At 41.2% G+C, this 12240-nt stretch overlaps 1 protein-coding gene across 1 annotated transcript; it reads right to left on the bottom strand.

Annotated features, from left to right (window-relative positions):
• Positions 1–307: 307 nt before the first annotated feature.
• Positions 308–6497, bottom strand: gjd2b (gap junction protein delta 2b). Its single transcript, XM_018703355.2, has 2 exons — positions 5926–6497; positions 308–3185 (listed from the first exon to the last, which is right to left on the bottom strand). Exons 1-2 carry the CDS (start codon positions 5994–5996, stop codon positions 2342–2344), a joined length of 915 nt encoding a protein of 304 aa, XP_018558871.1. The 5' UTR covers positions 5997–6497; the 3' UTR covers positions 308–2341.
• Between the last annotated feature and the right edge of the window lie 5743 nt (positions 6498–12240).

The raw sequence follows: 12240 nt of genomic DNA, 5'->3' as shown, positions 1-12240 counted from the left end.
GGTCCCAGTCACCTTGACCTTTGACCTCTGACCACTGAAATCAAATCTCTTAATCCTTGAATCCAAATGAATGGTTGTACCACATTTGAAGAAATTCCTGTGATACTGAGATATCACATTCACAACAATTGGACGGACAGATGGGATGGCCATGACTATTGTCAGCATGGAAGTATAGAATACAGCTGTCAGAACCTTAATTTCCCATCTCTCCATGTATAAGCTGTCAACAGGAGATCAGTTGCTAACTTTGTAGGCAGCTGAACTGAAAAACCTAAACATCACACACCACACTCATCTTGTTCATATGGCTTTCATTTTATTAGAGATGCTTTCATAGTTGTTTAACAGTAGCATACTTTAGATTATACTTGAAAATGGTAGCACCAGCAGCAGTAATGCATCACCTGTTGTCCAATTGAAATTCAAATTTATGCTTCACTTGATTAAGATCAAGTGAGTCCTGATTAAAATCACATCAATAACCCTGGAATATGTGATGGTTGGCTGGTTTCTGTGTTGCAAATAGAAATCCAAGATGACAGTAGCACACCATTTCCATACAGCTCTACACATGATAGAGGATGTCATGATAATCCAAACTGGGATTTCATGTTTTCTTATATCTCTGGATAGACTATACTCTATATATATATGTACATGTATGGCACTTGATGACATGAAAACAATAAACATCACAAATGAAAGAAATGGGCGCTTGGGTGTAAGAGAACAAAAAACAAAACAAAACAAAAAACAAACAAACAAACAAAAAACAATGACAGGTTTCCAGGCGCCACCTTCCTTCAGCTAAAGCAAAGGAGTGATCATGTAGGTTAAGGTCAGTGGTGTGAGCACAGGCAACCAAAACAATGAGATTCCTAAGAGATAGATATTTGAGATGAGAGATATACTATAAAAATGTGTAATGTATTATAATGTCCAAAGAACAGTCTTGCCCTTTCAACTGCCAGATTGTGTGTTTTACTAAGTGGTGTTTGGAACCACTGGAATGTGACTGAAACACCATCACAGCTCAGAGTGGATAGGCATGTTCATTTGGCTTATTAGTGCAAGAATATGCTCAGTGTCCACCTGGACATCAAAAAGCTACTGAAATCTGATACACTATATGGCCAAAAGCATGTATACTGTCTTTAATGATTTGGGATAGGTCCCTATGTTCCTATTCAAAGAGCACCCCACTTATTTTACACATAAATACAGGTCACAAGGGATTCTACCCAGCCAGTGAAAACAGCTGTATACTGTCTACTGGCACTGGAGGAGCTTTGTCAAGTCTGAGACTCTGCAGTTATTTTCTCAGACTCTTGAGATTAGGCTTAGAGACTTGTTAAAAATGGGGAGTGTGGAGTTTGAAAGATGCCAAATAGCCATCTTGATTTCATCATATGAAGCCTGCAAGTCATAAATATGGAGATCTCTCCCTCTGTTACCATCCATCCCATATTATTTGAACATGACACTAAAAAAAATACACTATTGAGTTGTATTATGGGAGGTGTAGGATCCAATGTTTTCGGGCCTGATTGATAGTGGGGACTAAAAGTGAGGATATTTCGGCTTCTGCTGCACAGATTTTGACCCAATCTATTTTGAGATCTCCAACTTTTAAAAAGTGCACACAAAACTACTGCAGTATCCATGTTTAGACAACAATGTGCTTTCAACTTTGTGTTGACAGTTTGCATTTCCTGTTTCAGCGTGACAGTGCCCACCCTATCCCCAAAGAGGCTCAGTAATCATCGCGATCCAACACCATTGGGATTAACTGGAACAAAGACTACGAGCCAGACCTTATCACCAACACCACTGCTCGCTATCAGCCAGGTCCCAAACCAGACAAGAGGCTGATAGGCGGCACATTAATGTTTGTGGTGTCACAATCGCATATAGTTGGAATGTTGGGGTGTCCACATACATTTGACCATACAGTGTATCAGTTTATGCTTTTAAGAAGCACTTTCAAAAAACAAAGAAAACACCAATTCCTCATCAGTGCCTTCTGCTCAAAATCTGACAAACAAATGTGCATTCCATTTGTCTCTCCATTAAAGACCCCTAAAATCAATACCCTGCCAAATTCAACATGATGTTAGCAAGATAAATGCTCTATCATGTGGAAAATGTTCAGTCCTTATGAATTGTTTCAGGGAGTTCTGTTGACTCTCACTGGAAATCTCACCTCTGATGTCATGTCTGTTTCATTTGAGGACTAAATACTGATAAATGAATTGTTAAGCTGAATGTTTTTGTCATTCTTGATTACTAGTTTCTACACAGCTGCCCAGCAGCTTCCTCATGTATGTGTGCCAGAAAGCTACACATACGCAGAGTCACTGGACTGAGTGCGCCCAAAGTTCGGCATACTCATCCTGGGCAAGTCTTTGTTCCGGATCTCATAAATGGACTTCCTCCTGGCCTGCACTCCTCTTACAGCAGTTTTGATCTTCCTCCAGCCGAGATGGTTGAGCTCTGCCAAGTTCAGCACCACGCAAATGCCACTGACTGCAAACATGAAGACCAGAAACACTGTCTTCTCTGTGGGCCTGGAAACGTAGCACTCTACATCTTTTATGCAAGGGTATCGATCACACTCGTACACTGCAGGGACGTTGAATCCATACAGGAAATATTGACCCACCAGAAACCCTATCTCTAGTGCATTTCTGAACACTACCTGGATAATGTAGAACCTGGAGATGCCCTCCTGCCTTCTCATTTTTGACTTTGTAGTTCGCAGGGATGAGTTGGGGATGTCCTTGACCTCCAGGCAGTCAGGCTCTGCCTCTTTGTTGGAGTTTTCAGTGTTCTGCAGGACTCCGTTCACGATGGTGTTCTTGATCTTCTTGCTGTCGTCTCTTTTCATGGAGTCCTGTTCTTTGTCCAGGGAGAGGTACACTGTGGAGTAACGCCGCTCTTTCTGCTTGGCAGACTGGTGCACAGAGTAGGTGATGAAGCAAAGACTGGGGCAGCACACCATGATGATCTGGAACACCCAGTACCTGATGTGGGAGATGGGGAAAGCCTTGTCGTAGCAAGCCTGGTTGCAGCCTGGCTGTAAAGTGTTACACACGAACATGGACTGCTCGTCGTTGTACACAGTCTCTCCCACTATTGCCACAATCAGAATCCGGAAGATCACTACCACGGTCAGCAGGATCCTGAGGGAAAATCAGAAACAGAAATATATTCACTTTTACAGTAGTTGTGTTCATTTACCATCTATGTTTTGTGAACCAGCCTCAAAATCACAGACCCAAAATAAAATGGTTATATTCTTGAACCCCTTCAAATACACATGTGATCCAGGTCTTCCCTGAAAGATAACTCTGGGAGTGTATCACAAAGTCAGAAATTGTCTTAAGTGATACTGAACCTGTCACTTGTCACATGCTTTACTTGGAGCACAGCCAAAAGGCAGGACACATGCCATTCCAAATGTAGATAATGCTAACACTAATACTGAACATTTTTTCTGAGGTTTTGTTTGGGGCCAATGGTTCCCAGCCTGGTGGAGATGACAGGTAAGAAAAGCAGAGATAAACAGTTGTCTATTACCAATAGCTGCAACAGAAGCTTTTTCTTTCTTTACGTAGAGCTCCTACAAGGATAACTGCTGTTGCTATGACAATACCTATGATAATGAAAACACCCACAAAACACACGATAAAGATCACTGCTGAGAATTCAAATTAGGTTTTATGGATTTTTCCTCTGGAGGATCTTGTGATAAAAATGTATTTGCTTTTACAAACAATATCACAATGATATTTGGACGTTAATGTGGTGTACACTGACGAGAGTCATGAGGCTTCTGAGTTGACTTGTGTGGGGAATGTGTGGTGCAGTGCAAAAGACCTTGGTTTCATGTTAATGGGTTTAATCAGTCATGTAGTGAAAAAGGTGGAGGAAAGCACTGTTTTGCTTTTGCATGTTTTACTACATTTAACATTTACATCACTCATGAGCGTTCTACTATAATGTGTTAAATGTTTCATTTGTTGGCTCCAATACATTTTTTACATATGAGAAAATTAATTTGTAGAGACCAGAAACCTGCTTGATTTATCCATACACACAGTGAACATCATTTCTGCTTTCAGTGTTGCTATGACATTGTTGTTGAGTGCAATTCAAATCAAGCTGCACTTAAACAACATTACCACACAGTGATTAGGTCATTTAAACAACAGTAAAAGCAGGGGTGATGTTCTCTGTGATGCACTCCCAAAGCAAGACTGAAGTCTCTACAATTAATTTTTATTATACCTAGTTATTCTTGTTACATCTTGTGTCTCCTGTGATTTTTAAGAAAAGGTTCTCTAGTAATCTGACATTTCTTGAGATACCATTAAATAGAAGAAACTGCAAGAGGGATAATTTCACCTGAGTACAGTATTTTACTGATAATACCTTCATGTATTATGTATATTGCATTGGTTCATGATTTTCATACCGCAGTTGTCATACTCTACTGACATGAAAACCAGTGCCAAGGGGGAAAAATCTTTTCAAGATGCGTAAAATCCACCAATATATCCTCCACTATTGTTGAGTGGGGTTTTTTAATGATAAGCTTGGAAAATGTTCTTAATTATTTTTAATTGTTAAACTTGTAAATGCTACTGCTCCATAATATTAAAAGAACTCTAGAGATTTGGTTCCACTTGTGTAGCCTGTAAAAGGTGCAGTAACTCAATTGGCAAAAAATTATAAGGAAACCTGTATTCTTTCTCTCCACAATTTACCTGTGTTTAACCTCTCACCCTTCAAGAGGTTTATAAGTGGTAACTAATCTCTTCTGCCATCATAGCTCTGAATAAAACACATACATTTATTCATTTGGCAGATGCTTTTATCCAAAGCAACTTGGATGTTGAAGGATGACACTAACATCAATAGTCCACTGAACAGCATGTGCAGATGTAAGTATATGCAGTGTTATATGAGCATGTGCACGTTATATGACTATATAAGATAATCCTAAAATAAGATAAAATAATCCTTTATTAGTCCCACAATAGGGAAATTTACTATCTATCTATCTATCTATCTATCTATATATACATATATATATATATATATATGTTACAATACATGTCAGGGCATCACTGCATATTTGCAGAAATGTATCTTCAGCTTTTTGATGTGAAAAATGAACGTGTGCAGGATTTAAAAACAAATTCAAAAAGGAAAACGAAGATAATATGTCCTCAGCAACGGTTCATATAATCCCTCACTAATGTTTCAGTATAAGTCACTGAAGGAGTTTTGGACTGGCAGATTTTGAAGACGTTTAGTTTTCAGTTCATCAAATACAGTTTGACCATTAAAAATGATTTTCTAACCCAAACGCATGTCTCTTTAACGGCATATAACTGATCTTTGAAGCATTACTGCTTTATGAACCACTAATAAAGCCACTCCTTATAAAGCCTTTATGAAGACTGCCTCATTAAAGAGCGCTCCCAACGTTTCCCCAGGCAGACCATCAGGCAGGTATAGGAGGGTGTTGTGTAGAGTGTATGGGAGGCAGATGACCTGTCAGCTCCCTGTCAGCTCCGCTGTGAGGGTGCTGTCCAGTGCTGAAATAACAGGGCTCCCAGCCTCAGTCTAATCCCACGGTTCTCCTGTGGCAGTCTAATTCCTCCAAATACACATCTCTGCTTGCCCTCAACATTATCTTCAAAGATGAAATCACGTGCGTTTTTTGGCATGTTGTACAATCTTTCTTTTCTATGACCAAACAGGGCTTTTCATTCTTCTTGATGTTGTGTGCGGGTCTCCTCAGCTCCACATTCGGCTGAAACTGTGCTGAAATTTGACCTCGACATGCAAACTTTCAAGAAGAGAGAAGGACACACGTCTCTTTCTTTCTTTCTTTCTTTCTTTCTTTCTTACCTTCCGATCATAGTAGAGTGCTGCTGGACAGCAGCCTCCAAGAGACGCTCTAATATGGTCCACTCCCCCATGATTGTTCATTCGGAGAAGATCACACTCAGGTTGTGCACAAAAAAGCGGAGGATCTTATGATTTTCCTTCTGTGTGTCCGAGAGCGCCGACAGTATCCAGTGAATGCATGGGTGTGCGTGCGCGTGTGTGTCCCGCTGTGCAGCTCTGTGGGCTCCTGTCCTCTCCTCTCTCCAAGCGCAGACAAACGGAGATCCCTCCTCAGCGCCTGTGCCTGCTCGTGTGACACTGAGCGCAGAGTGTGGAGCGCACCGCACGGCGCTAATCCCGCTTTAAGTAGACTCCTTTGCGTCACACGCACAGGATGGTGTGTTGGACATGCCATAGTAGCATGTCCGTCCATCCGCCCGCCCCCCCCCCCGGTGGGATGATGGTGATGAGATGTGCTGCAAAAAGAGACACTCTCACGCTCAACAAGTGATTTTAGTCTAATAGTAAGATATAGTAGCACAAATAGTAAGACCTCCTCTCAATCAACACCTAACCAAACATTCTGGTAGCAGTGATAGGAGTACTAAAAGTAACAGCCAATATAAAGTAAAAAAAAAAAAAAAAAAGAAAAAAGAAAAGAAGCAGTTTTAGTAGGTTAGCGGTACTAGCAGAATTTCCACATCAGAAATGAAGCACAGCCTCGTGGTGCATCTCGAGGCTCTCCACAATCCACGCGAAGGAAGTTGAACTTCCACACAGAGTTAGGTTTGGGCGTGGTTTGGATTCTCCTTCGCAGGGCGTGGCTTGAAGGATGCATGGACTCAGGGTTCTTGATTGGGGAGGTGTGAACTGCGTGGTCATTCAGAAAATATTGTTTATGTTCTTGCTTTATGAATAAATAAATACAAAAAATACACTATAAAGGAGGCAGCAGAGGAAGAGTTGTTGTCACGCTGCAGTGAGTGTGAGGACAGAGGCTGATGACTGGAAAGTGTTTGAATAAGAACTGTTTAACTGATTTTGTGAACTTTTTCTGTTAGTCTGAAGTGTGGACATAATAAATTGACACACATTTGTGACTGACCTCTCATTCTTGTTTATGTTCTTTTTTATATTCTTGCTTTATATGGAGATGGGACCCTGCAAGCAGCAGAGAGGAAAGATGCTGTTTGACTGGTGAAGTATAAGGAATCATGTGCAGCAGAGGGAAGTACCTCTTCTATACGCAGCCACTTGTTCCTGGTGTTACGTGGTAGGTTGAGGTGTATTGGATAAACTTGGTTCCAGAGAGTAATCTCTTTAACTGCCTCACTTTGCTTCCAAATATAGAACAACTTAAGAGGACAAACTGTGGTATTGGTCTGTCAACACCAATCCCATTAATACACTACTAACAGCAACCAGTTTAGGAAGGATATATATAATTGAGTCAAACACCCATTTCTATGCATCCTATGGCTCAGGAGTGAACACTCTGCAAACAGAGAACACTGATCTGTACACAGCAGAGGGCAGGATTAAGTGCTGGTTCTAAGTCCCAGTCATTGTTTATTTATAAACTAATGAATATTAAATATTCAGATATACATATATTCTGCCATCCAGTTATTCGAAGGCATAGAAATTGCATTTGAGTGTGAACAAACAGACACAGACACAGAGGGAAGGCTGCCTGCTGCGACACACACAGGAAATGTAAGCAGCACTTCAGGGTTTTTTTGCTGGCATAGTCTGGCACTTCCTGTAGATGATCGAGGGTCCTGCCTCATCGCACCTCTGCTTGCTGATCCGCATCTGCTGGAAGGTGAACATTGTCCACTCCCATTCACACTGTGGACTTATGACTTAGACTTAGACTTAGACTTAGACGGACTTTATTGATCCCTTTGGGATGACTCCCTCGGGGAAATTACGTTTCCAGCAGCAAATACAGGCAGAAGATGTAAATAAAATAGGAAAGAATATAAATAGAATTGGATTGAGGGTGATTTAAGATAAATATGCAGAGTATACTGGACTGTGTGTGGCATTAACATAAATAATAAATATAGATATGCTGAAACTGTATGTTACTTGAGTGTCCAGGTGGGTTATTGCACTTTAAGGGGGGCTACCACTCCCTTCTGTCCTCCATACCCTACTCTCCCTCCTCCTCCCCCCAAGTGAGGAGTTGTAGAGTGTGATGGCATGGTGGACAAAGGAGTTCTTCAGTCTGTTGGTCCTACACTTGGGCAGGAGCAGTCTTTCACTGAACAGGCTCCTCTGGTTGCTGATGACAGTGTGCAGAGGGTGGCTGGTATTGTCCATGATATCCAGCAGTTTGTCCAGTGTCCTCATCTCTGCCACCGTCACCAGAGAGTCCAACTTCATGCCGACCACAGAGCCGGCCCGCCTGATCAGTTTCTCCAGTCTGTTTGTGTCCTTTTTTGATATGCTGCTCCCCCAGCACACCACAGTGTAAAAGAGGACGCTGGCAACCACAGACTGGTAGAACATCCACAGCAGTTTGCTGCAGACATTAAAAGACCGCAGTCTCCTTAGGAAGTAAGGAAGTATGCTCAGGAAGAGTAATGATCTGAGGCAGGAGAGAGGAACACAGAGTTTCTTTCAAAAGGACTAGAACGAATTGTGTATCAACTTTTTGCCCATATATTATCATTTATTTTAACTGGCATGCACAGATTGACATGCTGGGTAACAGCTAGGTAACAGCATGTTAACCAGCATATCCCTTAGATTAGTTATAATGGCCATTCTGGTTGGGTGCTTGAAATGATTCATGTAAAAATCATTATAACATGGAAAAGCTGTAGGCTCAATTCACCCCAAAATATGTTGTCTAGCATTGTTTGTTTCCCTGAATCTAATGCAAAGTTAGCACAACACATGGAAAACACACCAGGTTGAAATATACTGGAATTATCCTTTAACAGTAACCTTTTTAACCTTTCAGGGTCTGTCGCTCCACTGAAACTGCACTTAAAATAATTTCTTCTTACTGGATGGATTCCACCTCTGTGCTTTTCTAACTCAATCTCAGTCAACTTTTGGCATCATAGATCACTGACTCCTGGTCCAATTAGAAAACCAATTCAGTGTCTCTGGTCTGGTGGTCTGGCTCTCACGTGGTTAAAATCTTACTTATATGAAAGATAACTTATATGAAATGATAATGCAGCTGGGATAAGCTCTAGCCCCCCCACAACCCTTAATGGATAAGCAGTATAGATAAAGGATGGACGGACTACCCTGGAGCTCTGTTCTTGGCCCCCTGCTTTTGCAGAACACAGGTCTCTTATCTGTCCCCATGTAGAACAACCACCCTTCTGACATCAGACTGTGACTCTGTTGAGTCCTTTAAATTCAAACTGTTCAAATTCAAATTCAAATTCAAACTCAAACTTTCAGTTAGAGGCTTATTCTTTGATAACTTCAGGCCTGGTACCTGTTACCATTCTCCCACTGGCAAGTTGGTCTCAGTCTCAATAAAACCATAAAACCTGTGTGTAGTACAGTCCATGTTGTCCTGCTGACAAGATTACTGTGGACTTTCTGAAAACCACTGCATCTCTCTAACCATCTGTTGTTTGTTCCCTCAAGCACAGGAGCATCCATGCTGTGCGCCTCTCCCTCCTTCTCTCCTTGTCTTCTCTTTTCACTCTGCTGTACCATCAGCCATCCTGGGACCTCCTCCCTTCTCTTGCCAGTTGATGACTCACTCCATGTTTTGGATGTGGAGTCCCAGCCTCCTCCTTGTTGCTCTCTCCTTCTTTGTGTTTGTTTCCTAAACCTAGTTGAATGAATAATGTGCTTGGTTTTTCCTCTTGTGTCTTTGTGTTGTCTGTCCTTTCTCTAGGTCTTCATGGTGGAGAGGCGATCATGTGGCTCAGGTCTTATCTGTTGGTGCCATGTGGAAGTTGCTTCATGTTTTACAATCTATAATGTAACATCCTTATTGCCCAGACTGTAAAGCTACAATGTTGTTATATTCTGTACACGCAACATGTATTTCCTGTCTGTCCCTGGAGGAATGATCTCTCCTCTGATGGTCTTCTTGAGGTTTCTTCCATTCTCCAGTTTTTCCCAGAAATGTTTTGAGGAGTTTTTCCTTGACCTTTGGGATACACAGAATAAATAAAATTGATTTAACTTGTCTTGACCTGGCTGGATATTTATAAATTTACTAAACACATATGGACTGACTAAAACACATATCTGCGTTCAGTAGTTTAGAGTGTGCACAGATGAAGATGTCTGATTATCATTAACTCTTCATAAACAAGCAGAGATAATGTAATAACAATAATAATGATGTCTGGGTAGCCTCTCTCCTTCACTGACCCTGGATAAGTGTCATGATGTGTAGTGTGTGGGGAAGTGGGCTTGCCATATTATTAATACACTGGTCTCTTCCTGTGGCTGCTGCAGAAGTCATGTGACTAAATGAGTGATGCATACACGAGATGCAACACACAACCACAGGAGTGCTGCTCATAATCCAGCTCACAGTCCCTACTCTGCTGAATGCATGGCTTAGTAACACTGCAGGAGTTTATCTCTTATTATACAATATAATGTATCTATTTCATTTCATTTATGAAGGGATAGAAGACAAGCTAAAAGGTACTGTGAGTACATATGAGCATATACAAGGCAAAGAAAAAGACTGGTTTGTTCTTCAGTCTGCTGTTTAGCCTGTGCTAGAACAGACTGAGGATCAGAGTGAGTGGGAGGAGGTCAAACCAAACCAACCATGTCTCCCATTGCTCACATACATGCAGTCACCTGTGTACACTGGCTGAGCACATCTGCTGATTTCATGAATATATGAATGTATAAAGCCTCTAAAGGCTAATACATTCAGTTATGCACATCCTTTCTACCCCACGAAAGTAAAGGAGACACTTAAGTAGGAAATAAGACATCACTTACTCTTTCTCTTTTTGATGACCAGCTTTTTCAAATAGAGTCAAACAAACAAATAGCTGCAGCCAGTCTTGGACTGAGGAAATAAACCATCACAGTCAATTATATTATGTCAGTAACTTATCTTTTAAGTTTTATTGTTACACTCATAAACTGCCCCATAAACATCCAAAATAGTTAAAGATAACAAAGTGTCTTTGATCAGACAGTATCACTTCCATAATGAAGGCTACAGGAATAACTCTTCATATCTATGATTTTTGTGCACTTTTGGAGTGTTTGGTTTGCAGCTAACATTTCCTCAGAGCTCTGACTGGACCTTAGTCGGCCATCATAACTGGACACAGCTCTTTATTATGGAAGATTATGGGCTGGCAATCTAAAAAGTTCTGAGGGACTGATTGGCAGTGTCTGGGCAGACCAGCTCTGGCCCAGTATGTGCATTACCCTGAAGTGGCCCCGCGAACAAATCTACTCTTGACACACTCTTGATTACACTCCTGATTAGGTACAGTAGGTACAGGTCCACCATATCCGTACAGTAACTCAACTCATGATGTTGGTCTGGGAGAGTCCAACTTTTATTCAGTCTAATCAAGCAGAGTAGGATCTTGCCATACTGCCACACTTGTGATTTGTGAGTCAACACGACAGCTCTGATCTTGAGGTATGATTTGGACTCAATCCAACCCAATGATTTGGACCTGATGCTACATATACAAGCAAGTAGCATTGTGTACAAGTAACACTAAGTGTATGTACAGATTCAAAGTGTTGAATTTAGGGTCACCAGCAGGTCTCACAGGTTTCAACTATCTTCATCCCACATTTACAGTAGTGATCACTGTAGCATATGGTTCCAAAATACATCTGGGAATCTCTCAGGAGAGCAGAGATTGATCCATCTGTAGCTTTTAACATGTCTCTCAAGTTCTATACTTTGCACGCTGAGATGGAGTATTGATTTGCCTCCAGCATTAAGGATTCCATCAATGCAACTTTAGATCACCTTAGTTATCCAAGTTACATAGACAAACACTCAGTGTACAGTTTATTAGGTCCACATAGCTAAAACTAAAACAGTCCAATCACTGTCCTATACTAAGTCCACCAACCAACCTCCTGGACAACCAGCAAATCTGCCAACCAACCAGTCAGTAGTTTGGTTGCTTGGTTTATTTAACATTTTAAAAGGATAATTTCTTCCTTCACAGAAAACTGGTAGTGTTTGCCATTTTAAGAAATGAGTTTTCTTTGGGGACTGATAATGTCAGGACGCCCACTGTGGAATCAAGTTCTCCAGTGTCTCCTGCATTTTTTCTCTTTGTTCATTCTGTTTCTGGGCAGGTTAAATTTTAGATTTAGGCACAGAAACAGCTTAGGGAAGGT

The sequence above is a fragment of the Lates calcarifer genome, linkage group LG7_1 (genome assembly GCF_001640805.2).
Source record: "Lates calcarifer isolate ASB-BC8 linkage group LG7_1, TLL_Latcal_v3, whole genome shotgun sequence".
In the NCBI taxonomy this organism is placed as follows: Eukaryota; Metazoa; Chordata; class Actinopteri; family Centropomidae; genus Lates; species Lates calcarifer.
This window is presented reverse-complemented; position numbering and strand designations above follow the sequence as displayed.

Bases quoted from the DNA above. Each gene is read 5' to 3' on its own strand.
- gjd2b (XM_018703355.2), bottom strand. From the start codon at position 5,996: ATGGGGGAGTGGACCATATTAGAGCGTCTCTTGGAGGCTGCTGTCCAG. The intron at 3,186-5,925 runs GTAAGAAAGAAA...ATTTTCCCTCAG, and splicing joins CACTCTACTATGATCGGAAG to GATCCTGCTGACCGTGGTAG.